This window comes from Nyctibius grandis, chromosome 9 (genome assembly GCF_013368605.1).
Source record: "Nyctibius grandis isolate bNycGra1 chromosome 9, bNycGra1.pri, whole genome shotgun sequence".
NCBI lineage: Eukaryota > Metazoa > Chordata > Aves > Nyctibiiformes > Nyctibiidae > Nyctibius > Nyctibius grandis.
In genome coordinates, this window is record NC_090666.1 from 12,476,031 (window position 1) to 12,499,173 (window position 23,143).

General features: G+C 39.0%; 1 protein-coding gene across 3 annotated transcripts in view; it reads left to right on the forward strand.

The window, feature by feature from the left end:
• SESTD1 (SEC14 and spectrin domain containing 1) overlaps nucleotides 1-20,987 on the forward strand; it is a 58,716-nt gene extending 37,729 nt beyond the window's left edge. For all 3 annotated transcript variants that reach the window (XM_068407803.1, XM_068407805.1, XM_068407804.1), the window contains 9 exons: nucleotides 6,101-6,223; nucleotides 8,240-8,434; nucleotides 9,070-9,184; nucleotides 10,299-10,458; nucleotides 13,321-13,402; nucleotides 13,724-13,846; nucleotides 15,104-15,295; nucleotides 17,763-17,884; nucleotides 20,233-20,987. In XM_068407803.1, coding sequence (XP_068263904.1) covers nucleotides 6,101-6,223; nucleotides 8,240-8,434; nucleotides 9,070-9,184; nucleotides 10,299-10,458; nucleotides 13,321-13,402; nucleotides 13,724-13,846; nucleotides 15,104-15,295; nucleotides 17,763-17,884; nucleotides 20,233-20,362 — 1,242 coding nt within the window. In that variant the 3' untranslated portion in view covers nucleotides 20,363-20,987. The remainder of the gene's footprint in view (nucleotides 1-6,100; nucleotides 6,224-8,239; nucleotides 8,435-9,069; nucleotides 9,185-10,298; nucleotides 10,459-13,320; nucleotides 13,403-13,723; nucleotides 13,847-15,103; nucleotides 15,296-17,762; nucleotides 17,885-20,232) is intronic.
• Nucleotides 20,988-23,143: the final 2,156 nt, after the last annotated feature.

Consider the following 23,143-nt stretch of genomic DNA (forward strand, 5'->3'; position numbering starts at 1 on the left):
CTCGAAAGATCATCTAGTCCAATCCCCCTGCCGGAGCAGGATTGCCTAGACCATATCACACAGGAACGCGTCCAGGCTGGTTTTGAATGTCTCCAGAGAAGGAGACTCCACAACCTCTCTGGGCAGCCTGTTCCAGTGTTCGGTCACCCTCACCGTAAAGAAGTTTTTCCTCATATTTATGTGGAACCTCCTGTGTTCCAGCTTGCACCCATTGCCCCTTGTCCTGTCAAGGGATGTCACTGAGAAGAGCCTGGCTCCATCCTCATGACACTTGCCCTTTACATATTTATAAACATTAAGGAGGTCACCCCTCAGGCTCCTCTTCTCTAAGCTAAAGAGACCCAGCTCCCTCAGCCTCTCCTCATAAGGGAGATGTTCCACTCCCTTAATCATCTTTGTGGCTCTGCGCTGGACTCTCTCTAGCAGTTCCCTGTCCTTCTTGAACTGAGGTGCCCAGAACTGGACACAATATTCCAGATGCGGCCTCACCAGGGCAGAGTAGAGGGGGAGGAGAACCTCTCTTGACCTGCTGACCACACCCCTTCTAATACAGCCCAGAATGCCATTGGCCTTCTTGGCCACAAGGGCACACTGCTGGCTCATGGTCATCCTGTTGTCCACTAGGACCCCCAGGTCCCTTTCCCCTAGGCTGCTCTCCAACAGGTCTGCCCCCAACCTGTACTGGTACATGGGGTTGTTCTTGCCCAGATGCAGGACTCTACACTTGCCCTTATTATATTTCATTAAATTTCTCCCCGCCCAACTCTCCAGCCTGTCCAGGTCTCTCTGAATGGCTGCGCAGCCTTCCGGCATCTCAGCCATTCCTCCCAGTTTTGTGTCATCAGCGAACTTGCTGCCAGTGCACTCTATTCCCTCATCCAAGTCATTAATGAATATATTGAATAGAACTGGTCCCAGTACCGACCCTTGAGGGACTCCGCTAGACACAGGCCTCCAACTGGACTCTGTCCCATTGACCACCACTCTCTGGCTTCTTTCCTTCAGCCAGTTCACAATCCACCTCACTACCCGATCATCCAGACCGCACTTCCTCAGTTTAGCTGCGAGGATGCTGTGGGAGACCGTGTCAAACGCTTTACTGAAATCGAGATAGACCACATCCACAGCTTTACCATCATCTATCCACCGGGTTACATCCTCATAAAAGGCTATCAAGTTGGTTGAGCATGACTTCCCCTTGGTGAAGCCATGCTGAGTGCCCCTAATGATCCCCCTATCCTTGATGTGTCTAGAGACAGCACCAAGGACAAGTTGTTCCATCACCTTTCCGGGGATGGAGGTGAGGCTGACCGGTCTATAGTTACCCGGGTCCTCCTTCTTGCCCTTTTTGAAGACTGGAGTGACATTCGCTTTCCTCCAGTCCTCAGGCACCTCTCCCGTTGCCCACGACTTAGCAAAGATGATGGAGAGTGGCCTAGCAATGACTTCCGCCAGCTCCCTCAGCACCGGCGGGTGCATCCCATCAGGGCCCATGGATTTATGGATGTCCAGATTGTTTAATTGGTCCCTGACCCAGCCCTCATCTACCAAGACAGATTCCTCCTCTATCCTGACTTCTTCTGGGGCCTCAGCGGTCCGGGGCTCCTCAGGACAGCCTCCAGCAGTATAGACAGAGGCAAAGAAGGCATTCAGTAACTCCGCCTTCTTTTTATCCTCTGTCTCCAGGGCCCCCACCTCATTCATCAGTGGGCCTACATTGCCTCTAGTGTTGGCTTTACCTGCAATGTATTTGAAGAAGCCCTTTCTGTTGTCCTTGACCTCTCTTGCAAGGTTTAATTCCAAGGAGGCCTTAGCTTTCCTAGGTGCCTCACTACATCCTCTGACAACAGACTTATATTCCTCCCAAGTGGCCAGCCCCTCCTTCCATGATCTGTACACCCTCTTCTTCCACTTGAGTTTGCCCAGCAGTTCCCTGTTCAACCATGCAGGTCTCCTGGTACCCTTCCTTGACTTCCTACCTGCTGGGATGCTCTGATCTTGAGCTCGGAAGAAGCAGTCCTTGAATGCTAACCAACTATCTTGGGCCCCCTTACCTTCTAGTACCCTGTCCCATGGGATTTCCCCTAGCAATTGCTTGAAAAGGCCAAAGTTGGCCCTCCTGAAGTCCAGGGTTGTGATTCTGCTAGCTATTCTGTTCTTGCCACATGAGATCCTGAACTCTACCATCTCATGGTCACTACAACCAAGGCTGCCCTCAACCTTCACCTCTTCAAGCAGACCCTCCTTGTTAGTGAGGATAAGATCCAGCAGCGCTCCTCTCCTAGTTGGCTCATCCACCATTTGCATCAGAAAGTTATCATCAATGCACTGGAGGAACCTCCTGGACTGAGGATGGCTGGCTGAGTAGGCCTCCCAGCAAATATCAGGGTAGTTGAAATCCCCCACAACAACCAGGCCCTGTAATTGCGAGACTGCTCTCAGCTGCCTGTAGAAGGCCTCATCACCCTCCTCATCCTGATCCGGTGGCCTGTAATAGACACCTACAACAGTATCACCCCTGCCAGCCTGCCCCTTAATTCGCACCCACAAACTCTCAACTCGCTCCTGATCCGCCCCTGGACAGAACTCAATACATTCTAGCTGCTCACTCACATAAAGAGCAACTCCACCACCTCTCCTTAGCGGCCTGTCTTTACTGAACAAGACATAGCCATCCATGACCACATTCCAGTCATGCGAGGCATCCCACCAAGTCTCTGTAACTGCCACTAGATCATAGCCCCCCGACCGAACACGGATTTCTAACTCCTCCTGTTTATTCCCCATGCTGCGTGCATTGGTGTACAGGCATTTCAGGGAGCGAGCTGAGCACACCGATTTCACCCCAGGGGGATGGGGGGCCTCTTGGTCTACCTCAACACTAGAGCGTTGCCCCAGTGGTGCAAGCCCAGCTACTACCCCATCCCCCTTCGAATCTAGTTTAAAGCTCTCTGAATGAGCCCTGCTAATTCCTGTCCCAGAACCCTTTTGCCCTTACGACATAAACCTTTCCCATGTATTACGGTCACGCCTGGTGTCTTATAAAACCAGCCATTATCAAAGAACCCAAAGCCCTGCCTGTAGCACCAGTCTCGTAGCCAGGCATTAATAGAGAGAATCCTACTATTCCATCCCACGTCATCACCTGAAAATGGAAGGAGGGAGGAGAAAACAACTTGTGCCCCAGACTCTTTCACCAGCCGTCCTAGGGCCTTGTAGTCTTTCTTCATCCCCTTCAGACTACAGGATGCAGCTTCTTCCCCACCTGTCTGGAAGATCAGTAGGGGGTAGTAGTCTGTGGCCTGCACCAGGTTGGGGAGTTTCCTGGTGATATCCCTGATTCGGGCTCCAGGCAGGCTGCAGACCTCCCTGTGATGGGGGTCAGCTCTGCATATTGGGCCCTCAGATCCCTTTAGGAAGGAGTCTCCAACCACTAAAACTCTTCTCTTCTTCCTTGTGGAGGAGGTAGCTATACGCCTGTCAGGTTTTTCTGACTGTGGTGGGACCTCTGATATAGGTTGCCTCTCCACCACATCCCCATTGGACCAGCTGTATTCCACTAGGGCTTCATATCTATTGCTCAGAGGCAGCTGTGGAGGCGAGGTAGGCAAGGAGGGCACTCGCCTTTTGCCATGGCCATAGACTTGTTATTTCTTGTTATTTCTAGCATGTTATTTCTAGCAGTGAAAATATAAATCTACTGACGAAATAATTTTCCCTTATGTAGTCATTCAGATTATTATAAAAATATAAAAAAAGCAAATGCTATCTTTTGATATTTTGAGCTGGATATAATAAAAATATGTAAGGATTGAAAATAGTACTATATAGAACATATTACCACGGCTGTGGGTATAATCAAGTGAGGGTTTCTTTTCCTGTGTTAAAGTTATAGTGGTTGAACAAGTTGTGCTGATTGAAATGAAGTTTATAACATACTTTGGCAAACTGACATTGTTAATGCATTTAAATGGACTTGTTTACTAAGGGATCAGCCTAATTTTGCAATATTTGTATTAGAAGTAGTTTTCATTTGCTGTCTACACTATGGATGCTGCATAGTAAGTGAATTGAGTCTCAGTACACAGGAAAAATGTTTTACCAAGCTAATCAGCTTTATAAAGAGCATTTAAAAGCTCTTTAAATGGCATACAAATGTATGGGGAAAAACTTACTAAATTTAGAGATTGATTTAGTTTTCTCTTGGTTCATGGGAGAAAATTAGGCTAACAGAGAAAAGTAAAAAGATAATGATGAACGGGAGGAAACCGATACAGGCAAAGTGCCATGGAATTTATTTTGCCAAAAAAACCAGAAGTTGCAATATAACATGCTTGCAGTATTTTCAGTTGGAATAGGTGTGTACATAGAAAGTTTTCTCCTTGTGCTGCTGATTGTTTTTTTTTTTTTGTTTTGATTTCCTGTTAGCTTTCATTAGTTACATTCCTATTTCATTCTCTGTATAGCTTCTTGTACTGCTAACCACTCCTCGCTTGCTTTTGTGTTCCTTTTTCATTTTCACTATTTGCTGCTTCTGCTTACTGTGAACTGCTTAGTTCTTACTCCCGTCTCAAAGCCCTCTTATCCATAACCACCTCTCTTCCCTTGTGCCTTCGGTATCGTACCTCTTTTTAGCCACCCCTCTTCCTTCTGTTCCATCGTTTTGTTTCCCTTTCCTTCATCTTTCCTTCTGCAGTGTAAAGATGGCAATGATTTTCAGATGTTTTCTGATGAGCAGTTCTACTAAACAGACTGCTGATGAGCAACTCTGTATGTTATGATAAATTCTAGCTTTGTCCCTCCTTAAGCAGAGATGGTTGATTACTATTTTTCTAATCTTAATTCACAAAAATTAATGCCAGGCCTTGCAGTCGTATAGTCATTAAACGTTTAAAATATATTTTATGAAAATAACATCACTTCTTTCTCCAGGTCCCTTAGTGACTCTTCTGTCATCAGGTCAAGTATCTGTCACACGGGAATGGCCACGTGCTAAGCTAAGCAGTCTCAGAGGCAGTGCAGTAGTTGCTGGAAACTTGTAGGGCACTACTAAGCAGTAGTCTTGCACACTGTTTCAGGCTTGCACGAGAACTGTCATTTCCATATGTGAGTTTTCCAGGCCACACTGAGGTTGCAGGGGGACATCTGGGTGCTTTCACTTCTAGGTCCATTCCATATTTAGCCAGAGACAGCTGTGCAGAGGTGCTGAGCACAACAGGAAGTTTCTCTTTAAACAAAAAGAACCTAGAACTGTAGAGTCTTAATTTGCCCTAGAAATGATAAAAGTAAGGAAGACCCAGGATGCTTTTGAAGTAAAGAATATATGCTCAGAAACAGCACTTATGTGTGGAGCGAAAAAAGAGGGGGTGGGAAGACACAGACATCATGACTAAAAGGTGGGGTGAACTGAGTGACCTTCTGTAGTGGTGATGGACATTCTTGATTAATTACTGTTGCAACGTAGCCTAGCAGCACTAGGAAAATGGTCCAATTAGTCCTTTTTTCATTTGTCTTCACAGTTACAGTGTTACCTTGTATATTGTGTTATATTTCCTGAAAAACTGTGTGAAGCTGTTCTGTCACCTTTGTTTAAACAAAAGTCACGTTAAAAGAGAGGAAGCTGGCTTCCTATGCTTTTTCATTAAGGTTCAGAATGTGGGGGTATTCCTGCATTTCCTTACTTCAGGACTCCAGTAGTAAGTGACTTTTGCACTAAGTTTCATCAGGGCTGTCTCTGTTTTCTAGATATTTAAAAATTTATCATAAAATTTTGCCATAGATCTCATCTGATAATTCAAATGCGTATAAGAAAGCCAAAATTTGAGATACTCTGCTTTGCTTTGAATAATACTATCATCAAATGAAATAGTTTCAAAATAATAAAAGAAATCCAATACTGTAGTCTAAAACTGTATTGCCATGGCCCTGCAAAGATTTCTGCAAAGGCAGTTCCCATGAGATGTGGCCATTAGGACTCTGTAAGAGGTTTCTGTTATACTTACTTTGAAATATTTCTGCTTATGTTGGATAATTCTTTTTATACTAGTTTTCGTGTAATTGATTTGCTACTTTATTTTTGTCATCTTTATCTTATTAACAGGTAGTCAATTGGCTTGAAGGACCTGGATCAGAACAGCTAAGAACCCAGTGGGGAATAGGTGATTCAATTAGAGCTTCACAAGCTTTGCAACAGAAACATGAAGAGATTGAGAGTCAGCACAGTGTGAGACTTCCCATACCCTTTTCAAGTAGCAAAATAATTCTAAGTACATGCAGTTATGGGCAATGTGTTATGGTTATGAGTATCTAGGAATTTTGCATAGTCCTCTTTCATCGTTTTCCTATTTTTTTCTCTCCTCATAATTGGATTGGCAGCTTGTGTGCTTGCTTTCTTTCATCTTCTCCTATTTATTGATTATATTTATAATACTTCTATTTTGAAGATATTTGCAAAAATGTTTTAAAGATAGGCTTTTTTACTTCAATTTACTCTGAAGTGAAAAAATAATTTTCTTAGAGTGTTTTTTTGGTTTGGTTTGTTTCTTGTTTATTTTTGGGGGGTTTTCTTGTGGTTTTTGGGGGGAAGGGTGTTTGGTTTTTTGGGTTTTCATTTTCTGTTTTATTTATGAGCAATATACAAGAGCTGTTATCTTTGAGCAAATGTTGGCCTTTTCTCCGTCATTTTGAGCTGTCATGTACAGCTGTGCCTAACTTTCCCCTATGGCAAGGACCAGAAACACACTTTTTATGTTTGTTTTGCCAGTCTCTTAATTTCACTGATAGCTTGACCAAAATCAGTTACTGCAAGTATTTTACTTACTTTAATGCTAAAAATAAAAACTAAAAAGTATTAATCTAGATTTCTTGGTTTGTCTTCTCATATTATAGTTGACTTGTCACACTCAGTAAGCTTGATTTATATGTTCTGTGTCTAAAGGCAGTAACAAGAGTTATGTGTAAACTGAGTTTATTGAACCTATATACTTATAGTACGTGTGTGGCAAGAGAAGATGTTTCCATATTATGTCATCTTAGTTGCCCCTTTTGGGGTAGATGAGAGACTTATCTGCTCTTAAATTTTGGACTGATTGCTAATTTAACTTTTTCATTACTTTTTTTCCCCTCCTTGCATCTTTTCATACTCTTTATTCCTGTGAGCAGATGGTAGAGGTGGCTTTGCGTAGAAAGAAAAAAATTTCAGAATGTGGTTATTTATACTCTACATTTTGCATGCTTTGTAAATAAATGATGCAAAAGCTGAACGCATATTTTTAAAAAATTGCAAACATCCCAATAGGAGTGTGACAAGAATACTAATTAAATCAGATATTTTAGGCCAATAGATGGTGCTATTCCATAGCATTAGAAATGCACAGGGCATTTGAAGGTCACTTTACTGTAGGCCAAAATGAAAGCTGTTGAGCAAACATGTTTTGCTTCACAGGCATCTCAGTCATGCAAGATGTGAATAATGTGAATGTGATCTTGATGTATGAAGTCATTTTTAAATCTCCTAGAATTGTTAAATATTTGAACTATTTTCTTTTGCAAATACACCACCATGACAACATAACTAACTCCTATGTATGTATTCCATAATCAAAGCATTTGAAAAACAAACCTACTCATTTTGAATTGAGTAGTATAAAGCTTTCCTTAAATAAGAAACAAGGATCATTTTGAAGTTTCTGTACATGGATACTCTGTTTTATTCAGAAGGTAGAGATTAGTTCCACTTTGTCAACAGTAGTATTTTTTTCTAAATGTTCTAAGAAATTATTGCTGGTTTCAGTCATGTCACTGAAAGTAACACCTAGATAGTCCTATGAACAGCTTTTTGTAAGAGCTTACCACTTGGCAAAAGGTCTTTTGTTTCAGTAGAGCACTGTAGTCATATAAGCATTAGAAATTTATTTAAAAATGGTGGAATTCCTCTGTTGGTTCAATAAAATAGTTCGAGTGGGAGTTTGTGCTGGGAGCTAGTAGCCATGCCTTGTAATCTTCCCATCTTTATGCACCATATTTTTATACGACAGTATATATATTAGACTGTACTAGGTGCTTTTTGTGTTGATTTGAAATTAGGAGTGTTTTTTCCTCCTGTATGAGATTTCATAATTATAGTAGAAGTTGCAGTAAGTTCCTTTTTTAATCTGATTATTGGTTAGTCTGCAGTTAGATGTATGTCATTTTAAGAGAAATAGAATTATTTTAATGCTTAACGTTCTTCTGTTCATAGGAGTGGTTTGCTGTTTATGTTGAGCTTAATCAGCAGATAGCAGCCCTTCTAAATGCAGGGGATGAGGAGGACCTTGTGGAATTGAAAGCATTGCAGCAACAGCTGAGTGATGTGTGTTACCGGCAGGCTAGTCAGCTGGAATTCAGGCAGAATCTATTACAAGCAGCACTTGAATTCCACAGTGTTGCCCAGGATGTAAGTTTTTCTTTTTAACTTTTCACAGGCTCACCTGTCAATATGTTATTGCCTTAGCATTGTAACTGTTGAATACATTGGAAAATATTTAAGGGGGTGGGGGGAAATATAGTGTCACTTGGAAAATGCAGTAAGTCTTCATTTACTGTAATTGAAATGCTGAGAAGATGGATTTCCCCTTTTTTAGGAGGGAAGTGCTTTATAATATGTCTTACATTTCAATAGCATTTGAAATAGAATGGTTACTAGTTAAAAAGTTGCTTTTTCCCCCCCTCTTGTTGTGTTTTTTTTTTTTTTTTTTGAAATTAGAGGCATATGCATTAATTAAACCACGATTTGGTATACTTTTCATAGTTTCTTTTTTAAAATGGTATTTATTCCTTTCCTATACTTGTCAAAAAAAACCCAAACCAAAAACCAACAAACTTGGCTTCCCCCCAACTAGGGATGTATGCTCTTGCAATTTTGTAGGCAGATAGGTTGTTTATCTTTCTTGACTTCCATTTCCTATAGATGCAGAGAGAAACTTGTAAAATGAGAGGTTTCCAGACATTTAGAAGTTGATTGCAGACCCAACCATCCGAAGCTCAAAGCTCCCTTTTAAATATCAATATTTATGTTGTTTGACGTTTTAGTTGTCTCAGCAATTGGATGGCTTACTAGGAATGCTGTGTGTAGATGTAGCACCAGCAGATGGAGCATCAGTTCAACAAACTTTAAAGCTACTGGAAGAGAAATTGAAAAGTGTTGGTAAGCAAAATATTTCTGCATTTCAGATACACACATTCTAATGAATGCGTTACAGGAAAAAATCAGTAGTGCCACCACCCCCTTTAAAAAAAAGCAGCAGAAAAAGTACTATCTGTCTCTTCTGATTCCTAGCTAAGCAGTGCTACACTTAACTACCTTTGACTTGCTTATGCTATCTACTGCATGGTAGTTCTATCTGGGAAAATGATCTGGACATGTTTTCTTTTAAATGTTTTACATGTAATATATATTTGTTATATACCATTATCATTCATTTCAAACTTTTTTCCCCACTAATCATCCTTAGTGTCTTGGGAATATAGTGCTTAGATGATCTTTTTGTCTCCAGAACTGACCCCTTGATGATTAAGATTGTTATCCACTCAGTTTTAGAATGCTTGTACTGGGTATTTTGCATTAGCTTTGAATATATATGTTAATAAATGGCACATTTAAGATTGTTACACTGTCAAGCATATAGAATAGAATATTTCGGTTGGGGACCTACAATGATCATCTAGTCCAATACGTTGTGGAAGAAAGAGCTTTGAAGCAAAATCATATATGATAGAAGTAGTTATGATTGGAATATAACAGTTTGATGCATAAACTAGATATTTCTTTAGGAAAATGGATAGTAGAGCTGCCAAATAATAGATGTAACAGCAGATTCTAAGAGTTGGCATATTTCAGTATAGAAAAATGCATCAGCCATATCAGATATATTATATATAAAGTAGTAACTTCTGCCAGCCATAGAAGAACATTTAGGGTACAACTGCTTAGCAGTGATGAACATTTTAGGTATTGTGCAACTGTGTGGATGGAAGACATTAATTAGCTATTTATATGCTGAAAAGTTAATACTCACTTGTCAGCTTTTATTCCTTTTCTTGTTATCTGCAAAGTCATAAAATAGCAAAGCCTTAGCTCTTCATTAATACAGACAAATGCTCACTCAAACTTAGAAGTTGGAAGGGGTAGTGAAAGACAGATGGTAATGTCCTTGTCACTTTTCAGCCTTCCATCTCGATTCTGTTGCATTTCATATCTCTCCTTTGGGGGAGGGAATTATGAGTGACCATGGACTTTTAAAAAAAATTTTTTTGTTTAGACTTAGGCTTGCAAGGCTTGCGTGAGAAAGGACAAAGTCTTCTTGATCAGATATCTAATCAGGCATCCTGGGCCTACGGAAAAGATGTGACCATTGAAAACAAAGAAAATGTGGACCATATCCAAGGAGTGATGGAAGATATGCAGCTTAGAAAACAAAGGTAATAACAGTTCTAGTCATTAAGATTGTCATGGGCCTATAGCTTACTTTATATATTTATTTTAAAGAGACCATTTTGCATTACATTCAGTTAAGGGATGTAGTTATATTTGTGGTATATTAGGATTATAGAATAGTTTGGGTTGGAAGGGACATTTAAAGGTCATCTAGTCCAACCCCCCTGCAGTGAGCAGGGACATCCTCAGCTAGAACAGGTTGCTCAGAGCGCCGTCTAACCTGACCTTGAACATTTCCAGGGCTGAGGCATCTACCACCTCTGTAGGCAACCTGTTCCAGAGTTTCACCACCCTCACTGTAAAAAATTTCTTCCTTATATCTAGTCTGAATCTACCCTCTTTTAGTCTAAAACCATTACCCCTTGTCCTATCGCAACAGGCCCTGCTACAAAGTTTATTTAAATGAGACAGAAGCTTCCCTGCCTAATCTATTGTAGCATCCAAGCACCTTTTGTATTCTGGTACTGGATTGGGATGGAGTATTTGAGTGCTTTCCTGTACTTGTAAATGCTCAGGAATTATACATTCCTTTTATATGGAGTTATGGAACGGATGCAAGAGGCATCTTTTATATGTTAGCAGTTTGAGATGTAAGGTATACTAAGACTATAGTAGTGATGATGGCTCTAAAATTATGTATTAATTATGTGTTTATCCTCTTCTTTTTCACAACCTCTACCCTTTGAGCGTGGCATTTTCACTTCTGAAGATAGGAAGAAAGATAGCTGGTGTCAGGTGGACAGGGTATAAAATGGAGGCACAGTTTTCAAAATGTGGGTTTTTTTGTGAGTTTTGGAAAAAGGGTGAGAAATGAAGTAGTAGGGAAGAATGCTGGGGAGAGTTGAATTTGCAAGAAGGATGGATTTTGCTGGCATCCTCTTCCTCTAAGCCTTTAATTGATTATTTTTCTTAAAGATGCAGTAGTGCTAGATTGGCTATAGTACTGCCTATTTTTTTCTGCTCAACGGTGTGAAAGAATCAGATGATGTTGCTCATTATTACTGCTGGAACCCCTGAGATGACAAAGTACTCTCCATAGAAAGTGCTTGAACTTTGAGGGTAATGGCTGAACAAAGAGGTGCCTCTAGGGAACAACAAGGTCGAATTAGCATCAAGTTGCTCATTTTAGGAATTAATTCTACCACCCACAAATTGTTCTCTTAGGGAGCTTAGTGTGAGAAACCGTGTGTTTTGATAACACTTAGAAAAGGTGTTGTTTTAAGTATGTCCTCTGAATCCTATTTACTTAAGCACCACTTGTGTTTAGAAGGCCAGCTGCAAAGAACTATAGAGGACTATATGTCACTGTGCAATAAAATGGCAGTTGGAATTCAAGAGGAGAAATGCACATGGGAGAAGGGAAAAATTTGTATACATAGTCATGGAGTCTGAACCAGCTGTTAACTCAAAGGCAAACATTGGAAAACTTTTGCAAAAATTGCTTTAATGTTCAGTCATACTGTGAGAAGCAAGTAGAATGCTACAGAAAATGTCATTGTGTCACTGTATAGATTTGTAGTCCGTTTGTGTTTTAAGTGTTACACAATTCTGGTTCCTACTCTCAGAAGAGATGCAATTGTGGGAAGTCAATTAGAGGATCAAAAAGTCAATAAAATATTCAGACAAAGGTGTGAAGCAGCTTCCAGGTGATGAATGATTAAACAAGGTTCTTCAGCCTGGATGAGAGACAAAAAAGAACAATAAGGACGACTGTCTCTCAATACCATTTAATAGTAATTTTTGCGAGACTTTTTTTTCCCAAATCCTGTTGAACGTTTATTCATATACACCTGTAGTATAATGTTTATTTCTAGGGGCATTTTGCTGCTGTAGTTATGCTTTTGGAACCCATGAACTGTTTTACTGCATTATTAGAGCAACAAATTTCCTTTTTGTAAGCATCACAGCACTACAGGACGTGTAACAAAACGCAGCATGCTAATGAACTGCTCTTTGGAAGTGCTTATGTTTGCAACCAGTTTGAAAAAAGAGATCCATGCATACCGTCATTTGCATTCACTTATAGTGCTGACTGTTGTTGACATTAGTAATTCCGTTTGCACTGGACAGGAGCCTGAATCTTGCTGTCTACTTAGTAGGCTCTGAAATTGAAGTGGAAAGGTTATTCTGCTATATGTATTAGCTTAACTCTCACTGTGGAAAGAAGAGAACTTTAAATAATTTTTTTTTATTCTGACTAGAGAAGGAACTGCAAATGTACTTCATTCAGAACAAGACAATTAGAATTAGTTTTTGTATGAATTAGATTTTTAAATGCTTCCTGACAAGTTGTAGCAAAGAACATCATCATATACGGGTTCAATTATTGCAATCTTTAGTTAGCTGAGAAGAAAAATGGAAATAGTATTAACATCTTTTAACCAGTCCTCATTTTGTGCACCAAGAAAACTTTGCCACCAGCTCACAGTACAATTCAGAATTATATCAGGTTTAAGCCAGCTTTCACCTAGACTTCAGTAGGAGAAGGTCTGTCTTAGCCATGTGTGGCCTGCAAATCTTACCAGTGTAACAAGGTAAGGAACCTGCAATGCAGCTGGAAGGCCTTGTAGCTACTGCTGGTATTACTATCTATAGCGTAGCCATATTGGGAGTCTTGAGGATCATGATTTCCATGGGTTGTAGTGCTCAGTTCTATTTATTGCATGTTTCCTGTTGTTATGCAAGACATTACGTATTTTGGCCAAGCTAAGCAACATAAAAATGCTTTAATCACCTTTTCATGAACACATCTTAATATTGCTCACTGAAAACATTGCTGTCAAACTCAAGAGTGTATTGCGTATGCTATGCATGGGTTGGTGAGTCTGTCTGTGCTACTCTTTAAGGTGTGAGGATATGGTGGATGTGCGACGACTGAAGATGCTTCAGATGGTACAGTTATTTAAATGTGAAGAGGATGCTGCTCAGGTATGGAAATGCCTACAGAATTTAATCATTCTGGTCTTTGTAGTCCACTGGCTAAACTTATGGGGTTTGATAGTTGTACAGTATTATTTTTGTCACTTTCAAATGTAGTTTTATTTAGTGAATTTGTACAGTGAAAATAAAGGATATAGCAGTGACTGAAAATAGTGCATTTGGTGATTGCATGTATGATCTACCAGTTTGATATCTCTTAACTTTTTTTCCCATATCAAAAGTATGTGCTAGTGCTGAAGTTACTTCACCCTTCTGGATTAATTTCTTTTTAATTTACTGGTTTTTATTCTTTTAACTTCTGTTTTTAAGGCAGTAGAATGGTTAAGTGAACTGCTGGATGCTCTGCTGAAGACACACATCCGACTGGGAGATGATGCTCAAGAAACAAAAGTTTTACTGGAGAAACATAGAAAATTTGTTGATGTTGCACAGGTGAAATTAATTACTTTTTTAGCAATATGGGTTTTGTACAGTTTCAGAAGATCGCCTAAATAGAATTGGTACCTGTGTGGACAATCATGGAACAGCTGTTACAAGTCTTAATGGTTTGCCTCAATGCTTGAATGAAGAAATCGTGATTGCTGGAATTGGTGATGGAGCCTAATGAGATTTTGAAGTTCCATCAACAATAGTGATGCTGCAGTTTACTACCTTGGTTTATTCTGCTTCACAGAGGCAATGCAAACCACAAAACATAAAGTTCTCATTGACTTTCTTTAAAAGGCATATATTTCAAACAGTCTTTATCATGACTTTTGAAGGAGTGCAAATACTGAAATATGGATGAGCTGCTCGGTTTCAGTCTCTTTGGTGCTGTACTTCATGAAACAGAGCCTGTCTTTCTATTGATTTTCCAGATAGATTTGACTGTTGGTGCATGATGGTCCTGCTTGTACAAGGAGTTTTGTCACTAGCAGAGTCAGTGGTTCAACAGAACTGACAGCTTTAATTCTTGACTGTGGCAGCCAGCTAATGAATCCTGCTGTAAAAGAGTCTACTGAAATTCACTGAAGCGATAGGGCATATTTGCATGCCTGTTTGCAAATCTTGAATATGCAAACAGATGCCAGGTCCATGTGAAAGAATTTCATTTAAGAATGGAAAGTGTACCAGCTGAGCCTTTGTCAGGTGCTTTTTCAGATGTATACTGCTTTTAGGAATGTCTAATTCAGACTTGCCAATCAACAGATGTGATGTTTTCAAATTGCACCTGTTACACTGGAACTGATTTTCTCTTTTGATGAATTAGAAATGACGATGACGGGGGAGGGTAGCTTGCTGTTATAATGATGTGCCACAGTGCACCTAGATACTAGGTGACCACAAACATGGTGACAGTGAAGTCAGCGAGACAGTCCTCTTGGCAGTAGATATCAAGTATCCAATGTAAGAGCCAAGCAGCTATTTGGTATTTTCAGGAAGCTCTGTTCTTTTGTCAGTGTGAATGCTAGATAACAGGGGATTTTTTTTTTTATTATTTTAAGGAGCAAAAGCACTGTTTGGTCATTACAATTTTATTCATACTCCAGCAGCATTTTCTAGTAGACCAGATTAGTTCAATATGCTTCGTGGACCTCAATTGAGGATGTTTCATAAACTTGTCTGCTCTTGTTTTAAGATGCTAATTAGCTCCTAGTTAAACGCAGAGGTTTTATGTGCACTTTCTTTCCCATCCCCTCCAACTTTTAGAGTACTTACGATTATGGGAGACAGTTACTGCAGGCAACTGTTGTCCTGTGCCAGTCCCTACGATGCACTTCAAGGTCCTCAGGGGACACACTTCCAAGACTGAACAGAGTGTGGAAACAGTTTACAATAACTTCTGAAGAAAGAGTTCACCGGCTGGAAACGGCTATTGCATTTCATTCAAGTGCTGAAAAGGTGAGTGTTGTGTTTTTTAAGGACAAAAAATTCTTATCAGAATTGAAGCAAACAAAATGTAAGAAAAATGAAGTTGTCGGTGTGTATTTTTTTTCCTTTCTAAATATTAAAAAAAAAAAAGCAGAAAGAAGAATTTAAGCGTATCTTTCTAATTATTAACTTCAATACTTAATGCGATTATTGCTTGCATACCTGTACTGGTATAGGGCCTGCTTAACAAAAAGAACAGCAGCAGCCCTGAAGTTCAGGTTGATTGAGTTGGGGCTGGGAAGAATTTTTGTAACTTTTCAGAGGGGAACTGATCTTGATCATAAAGCATTTCTTTGTGTGTTTTAGACAGCAGTTGTTAAAGGCAAGGAACACTTCTTGATTTGTATTTTTGTGGAAGGTGTAATACAAAGCTATGAGGTAATTTAAGATCTTGGGAGAGTTAAAAGGAGTATTGCCTTTTAAGCTGTGTGCATTTTGAATGTGATATTCTTCTCACAAACTGTGTAAATGAACGAAACTCTCACCAGTTTAGTTTCCATGCATGCTGTGTTGCTGCCTCTTCTATTTTGCACTTGGAGGGTTTTGGACGTGCTTGCTTCAAAACACACTTCTGCCTTGGTGTGGTTTTCAAACTCCTGTAACCAAGTGTCTCACCTGTGTGCCCAATTGGATGATGCTACAAGCCACAGAGGAGGATGAGCAATCAACAATGATGTTATGAGGGATAGTTGCTATTCAGTAAGAGCTTGCTGAAGGAGGGGGGGAAATGTTCAGAGTTTTCAAATGCCTGAATTCAAGACCATGTCCATTAATGTAGATCATGAGAAGCAGGTCCTTTTCATCCAGGAACCATGCTTTCTGTGAAGTGATACATTTTAGAAAGCAATTTAGAGTATGTATCTCTAATATTGACAATAAAATATAGCATATAACTACAAAAAAAAAGCCAACCTTGCACACGGTAAAAGAAAACAAATTCATTCTGTCACTGAAGGAGAACATGGATGCAAAGTTGATTCATATGATCCTTGCTTTTATTAATTTCTTGTTTGTATTAATGGAAGATACTTTGAATTTGTAGGCATTGAGAGTTGCTGGAGGCTCACAAAAGCAGAAATATATCATCTATGCTGCCACAGATGGCTGAAAAAAGTTTTACCTGATACCAAATCAGAATTCAGTGGTTCATAAAGTACTAAAAGAGTTGTCTCCATCCATATTATGAGCATTCTTTCATTATTGCAGTAGTTAATGGCTATGTTTTTAGGCAATCGTAAGTTTAAAAAAAGTAAATGGATAACTGAAAAAATAATGCTCTTGTTCAAAAACATAATTCTCCTAGCGATATTGTGACATATTAATGAGTCTATGAGGAAAATATGCTGTTAATATCCATGGTGCTTTGGAAAAAAGTAAGAAGTGGCAGAGGGAGAAGTGGAAGAAAATACAGAACAAAGTACTAGTATTCGGTTCCGATATGGATACAGTTGTGTTAAGACTTTTTTAATCCCACCTGTTCCATGCCAGATGTGGATTTTAGTTTTGAAACTGCTTGTAAGGGGCTCTTTGTTATTCATGTTTATAGAATAGAATAGACTATTTCAGTTGGAAGGGACCTACAATGATCATCTAGTCCAACTGCCTGACCACTTCAGGGCTGACAAAGTTAAAGCATGTTATTAAGGAGATTGTCCAACTGCCCCTTAAACACTAACAGGCTTGGGGTGTCAACCACCTCTCTAGGAAGCCTGTTCCAGTGTTTGACCACGCTCTTCGTAAAGAAATGCTTCCTAATATCCAGTCTAAACCTCCCCTAGTGCAGCTTTGAACTGTTCCCACACGTCCTATCACTGGATATCAGGGAGAAGAGCTCAGCACCTCCCTCTCCACTTCCCCTCCTCAGGAAGCTGTAGAGAGCGATGAGGTCACCTCTCAGCCTTCTTTTCTCCAGACTAGCCAAACCCAAAGTTCTCAGCTGCTCCTCATAGGACATTCCTTCCAGCCCTTTCACCAGCTTTGTTGCCCTCCTCTGGATACTTTTGAGGACCTTAACATTCTTCTTAAATTGGGGGGCCCAGAACTGCACACAATATTCAAGGTGAGGCTGCACCAACACTGAATACAGCAGAATAATGGTTTCTTCCATTTTATATGACTGTCTTGATGCAGGTTACTATTTTTATGCATTTTATGTTTGTGGTTGGAATATTGTCTAGCGAGACTATTTTTTCTTTTTTGTTCCCTCTTAGAAGTAATGGAAAACATTCTAGTACTGAACAGTGGTAGCCCTGAACTATCTTCTCAATGTAGCTTAATTGATATTTTCCTTTCTTGAATTATATGAATATTTCAGTTGATCTCATATAAATGTGGCAGTGAAGATGCTGAAAGAACATTGACTCTGCCAGTTAATGGCACGTAAACTACATGCTATCCCTTGTCTACTTTATTCTGCATTTCCTTTTTTTTAAAACAGATTTTGCAAGAATGTCCAGAGCAGCCTGAAGCTTTTAATGAAATGGAGCAATTTGATGAAATTGAAGCAGTTGGGAAATCGCTGTTGGACAGACTAACAGTGCCTGTAGTTTATCCTGATGGGTATGCAAAATGTTTTTCTAATGCCTACTGAATATGTGCTTGATAATGTTTCATAATAGTCTCGTATGCAGAAGAATCCTGAATGCTTATTGCTGAAATTAAAAAGGCAGTGCACTAATGCTCATTAAAAATTCTTTCCCATCTTTTCACAGAAAGCAGGCAGGTCCAATTTCAAACTTTTCAAAGACGACATGCCCACTTTTTCAAAGTAGTGACTTTTTCACACTCAGTAATTATTACATTTATGCAGTCTTTACACGAGCAAAGTATGTAGAAGTAACAGAAAGAATGACCAGTCCCAATCTCTTCTCCCTGAAAAATGGTATCAGATTTGAATTGTAGTATTTTGATTAATTTATTTGCAATTCTATCTGAAGTCTTAAGCCAATACACTGAAGATAAATTTACATTTCATTCATTCAGCAAATAAAACAGTCCTTCCCTTGTGAGCTATTCATACTAATTTAAAATTGGTGGCTGTCTTAAGCTACAAAAGCAAATTGAATTTGGAATCTCAGCCATAATAAAACTCAGTTCTCTGTTCAGTAAAATATACTTGTCCATTGTGATGCTGAGCTTTTAGTTAATTTCTTCTACCTGAGTATAACCAAAACTTGGAACTAATCTCTGGGTGTGTATAGGATTCCGCACAATAGTGAATGAGATCTGAAATCAGTGTTTTGAGTTAGAAGCTGAAATCTTATGAGATGGTGTCAGGCAACTGCATTATGGGTTACCTGAAGTCGATCTGAAAACTAAAGCTACAGGAAGCTGATCATGAAAATGAATTTCCTGTCATCTTATTTCCAAAACATTATGCTCCCTAAGCAGTATAGTTTCCTCCAGTAAGGAGTGCTACCTGTGAAGATGGACCCAGGCCTGAACTAGTAGTGACTTTTACTGCCCTTTCAGTAGTGTATTTCAAAATAGTGGAGGATTTTATAGCTGGGGCGGGAAAAACACACCAAGAAATGTGTTATGTTTGAAGTATTTTGGTATAACTTTTGTATAGCCGATTTTAGTGATCCGATAAAAGTAGCAACTGTTATTTATTCTTAAAACCGATGCAATTTGCAGATAGACTATTAAAGTAAAAGCAAACATTAGAACCTGAGAAAGCTCCCCATGAAAGAAGTCGCTTGCCACACTTTGAGGTTTGAGTCCTAACATAATGCTCCTATAGCTGCAGGTATATATACACACACCTCTCTTTTAGGCTGACTGACTGAGTCCTGAACATTATTTCTGACACCTCTGGCATTTCAGCAGAGTTCTGTGTGTCCCCCTTTTCAAAAGTGGGATCTTAGCTGTCCTAAATCCCAGGATCCCCTGCTTGTCATCCCTAGGCATTCTATCTTTGAAGCATTTGACAGACGCTTTGCAAAGGGTTCACTTATTAGTAGAAATAGTTTAAGAAACATAGGAACACACAAAATGTCACAAAAAGCTTGGAGGCATCTTCATTAGCCTCTTTATCACTTCGGACTTTTGTTAGTATCTTCTTGGAAGTCCAGGTCACTGTTCCCTGTCCTGTTTGTGGCTCCTAATCTGCATCAGGAAAAACATCTGCCCATACTGTGATCCTGTGCGCAGTTGTGCAGTCTGTTCTCTTTGGAGTTCCCTAGTTGAACTAGTTCACTCCTGTGTGAAATAACTTTTCTGTCTGCTTATGCCTGTCCCCCCAACTCTGTCCGAAGTCCTTTGTCCTACCACCATTTCCAGTCTTCAATGTGTGTGCTTTGTAATTAGATTTGATACCTGTTGTTCCTCTGAAACATGTATTCTGGTCAAATCCTCTTTTCGCTGACAGCTTGGTTAGTGGTTTCCGTAACATTTTAGCTGTTCATTTGTTGTATTTGAATGGGAGAAATTAACTTACACAGCCATGTGTTCTTCTCAGTTCGAGAGACAGACGACATAATTTGACAGCATGTGCCTGACTTCACATACACAGAGTCCTTCAATAATGCAGCAGTTGTATAGCCTCAGAAATCATGTATAGACAGACTTCCTTGATTGTCATAGTACTCAAAACTGCCAGACTGACTTGGGGGGCAGGCAGAGAACAGCGGTAAAAAATAGTATCTAGTTGCGCTTATAGAACAGTGCCCTGCTGATGAGAGAATCTGTTGGGTATAAAAGGGCCATTTAGTATTTGTAATAATTTCATCAGGGTCTGCTATCAAGTCTCATCACTGAGTCTCCAAAGCCTTTTAAAGGTGGCTTTTACATTTCAAGAGCAAAAAGTGCCTATTTTTATCTGCTTTGTGTTTTCTAGTGTTATTCATGCATGTATTCACGCACTGTCTTCCTTTTCATTGATAATTTTTGTGGGTGTTTTGTTATAGGTCTGAGCAGTACTTTGGGAGCCCAAGTGATATGGCTTCTGCAGCAGAACACATTAGAGAGAAGATGAAGCTAGTTAGCCTGAAAAAGCAGCAGCTGAGACAACCAGAAGCAGCTACCCCAGAGAGCTAATACTGACCCTTGTCTATAAATTCATCATAGGACTTTGGTTTGTAATCCAGCATGTTGTTTGCATATTACAGATTTTGGCATAATATATTAAAATGCATTTCACAGCTGTTATAAGTCTCATCTTTTTTCAAAGTAAATGTTCTCAGTATCTTAACACTGTACATCTATCAAGCCATAATTATTTAACATGCTATGAAACCATAGATTCCAAGTATCTTATGAAAAGGAACTGTAAACTTTGCACTGAAATTTGCTGTAAAGCTTTACCTGACCTGTCAGCTGCTGCTTAGTTAAACAGCTGGTGCAAGCTTTGAATGGTGCTAATGAAAGTGTTAGGAGTTCCATATTATGAAATTGTAGTTCTTTGCTTCTCCCTATACCCAGGTGATGTAGTAATTTTAGACTGTAGGTAAAGTTCCCTGCAGTGTATACAGTGGCAACCCTATAATTTTCATTTTAAATACCTTTGAAAAAAAAGATCATTTTTATTGTGCCAGTATGCAACCTGTCCATCAAAACTTTGATATATCAAATTCATTAAACAGATGTTTTCCTATTTGTATTGATAATGTATTAAAAGCTGTTTGCGCTTAATAAAAATCATCTTTTTAAAATCTAATATAAATTTGTTCTGGTCTGTATTCCCAAATGTAATTTGTGTTATATTTTTGTGATAAATGGTAGTAAAAATCATCACTTTCCCAATATATTTACAAAGTCTGTATAATTTTTCTTATGAAATACTCTTTTAACACGCTATAGCTATAAGGGGAACTGCTCTTGAACTATTATTAACAGGAGTGAGAGTGTGTTATTTTTTCTTTCTGATAGCAGTACTTACATAAAAGTAAGATAGTATGTGCATAAGTCAGTGTTATATTAATAATAGTTTTGTTCCCATGTAAGACTGGTGTACATCTCTTGTGCTTTATTTCTAAGTCTTGTTTCCCTTTGACTGGAGAATGTTGAATAATGTGAAAAATCCCTGGTAGTACCTTTGAGGTTAAAGACTTTCATCTAATGAAAAATTATTAACATGAAGTTCATAAACAACTTAAAACCATGAGATTAGTAATAAACTGAAATTTATTGAGAAGGGTATTAGATTGAAACAAAATCACCTGTGTGCATAATTTGGTTAACTTCTCAATCTTCAGGATTTAATCTAGATAGATTCAGTATATTTACTGGAAGATGGGATGCTATCGGACCATTTTAGAATACTCCGTGTGAAACAACCAACTGTAAGTCTAAGTACCTTATGTTAGCTCGCTATATTTTGCTCACAGTAAAGATAATGCTCTCTTCCTGCAGGCATTGTTATTACTCTGCACATTTTCTTGATGGATCTGTCATTCAAATATTATATTTACTTATTTGCCTCACTTTTTCCACATTTTCTCCACAGAAAAGTGGTGTGTCAAATAAAGCAATTTCTCTATAAAAAATAATTCAGAATTAATGGCTTCTCTGTAACTTCAGTGATAAAGGTATTTTTTTTCTCTCTGTATTTTAGCAGAGGAAATCCAATTATTTTTTATGCATTTGATGGAATAGTACAATATTATGTTAATACTAGTTTAAAACCAACTGAAGTTTCACATACCTTATTTATAAAGATAATTTTCAATATAATATTTTAAAATTTAATTTAGTAGTTCAGTTCTGTTTGAGAAAGCTGATGTTACTATGGCTAATATTTGGATGAGATAAATTTATTTAGAAAGAAACCAAACATGAAAGATCTACATATATTTAATACAAAGCAAAAACACAATAGTAAATTAAGATTATAGTCATTAATAAGCACTGCATCTCCAGTGCTGCAGCCTTTGTAAATTGAATGTACTTACAGTAAATAATGGTCTGCAGTATAAAATCCCATTAAAATACTAGTTTACAGTAAGCACATGTACAAACATTAAGATTATTTGCAGGTTTTTCTTTTATTTTTTATTCTATTTTTATTCTGTTTAGGGGCTCAATAATGTGTGCAAAACCAGAGCCGTATCAGAAGCTCCTAACTCATTCACGTGGCAGCCGTGTGCACAACTTGGAACTGATGACCGTTCACCCTAATAACCCCGACGTTAATTTTGGCTCTGTTATTGAAGTCCAATCTTGAGGCTGTTGTTATCTGCCACCCGGCATTCCTAGAGGCCAGTGGATGCTAACTTTCATCCTACTGTGTCTAATAGAGTCTCTGATATAACCCCTTGGGCTATGCCAGCTTTTCTTCTCTCTGCTTCCTTCCACTTCCTCTCTGCAATTCCTTGCCTTTAGGGAAATCAAGTGGCTGGTAAGGTGCTATTTACCAGCACTTTGCAATTTGCCCATTTCCTATGTATCAGGAATGATGGCAGTAGATTTCTAGGTCATGTTGCATGAGTCTGCCAGATATTTCTGAATCCTCCCTATGAACTCTGAGACTTCCTGTCTTACTGAAAGAATGGAATAAACTACATCTGTTAAGAATGCTGTTGAATGTAACTAATTGAGAGTGAGATTATTGTGCTGTTCTTCTCTTAGTCAATCTGCCATTTATGGTTGTACTTGCTACTGAACCTTTAGAAATGTACAACCCTTAATAGCATACAAAGTCAATGAAATATATAGAGACATGCTAAAAGGCAAAACTGTGCTCAAGTAATCTATTGTCCATGCAGGTACTACTGCAAACAGTAGTGGTGGCTCTACCTGTGGCTCTTGCTCTGCACTTTTTGGTAGCAAAACCAATTCAAACAAAGGAGTTCCAAAAGATGCAAATATGTTGTGTTTGGG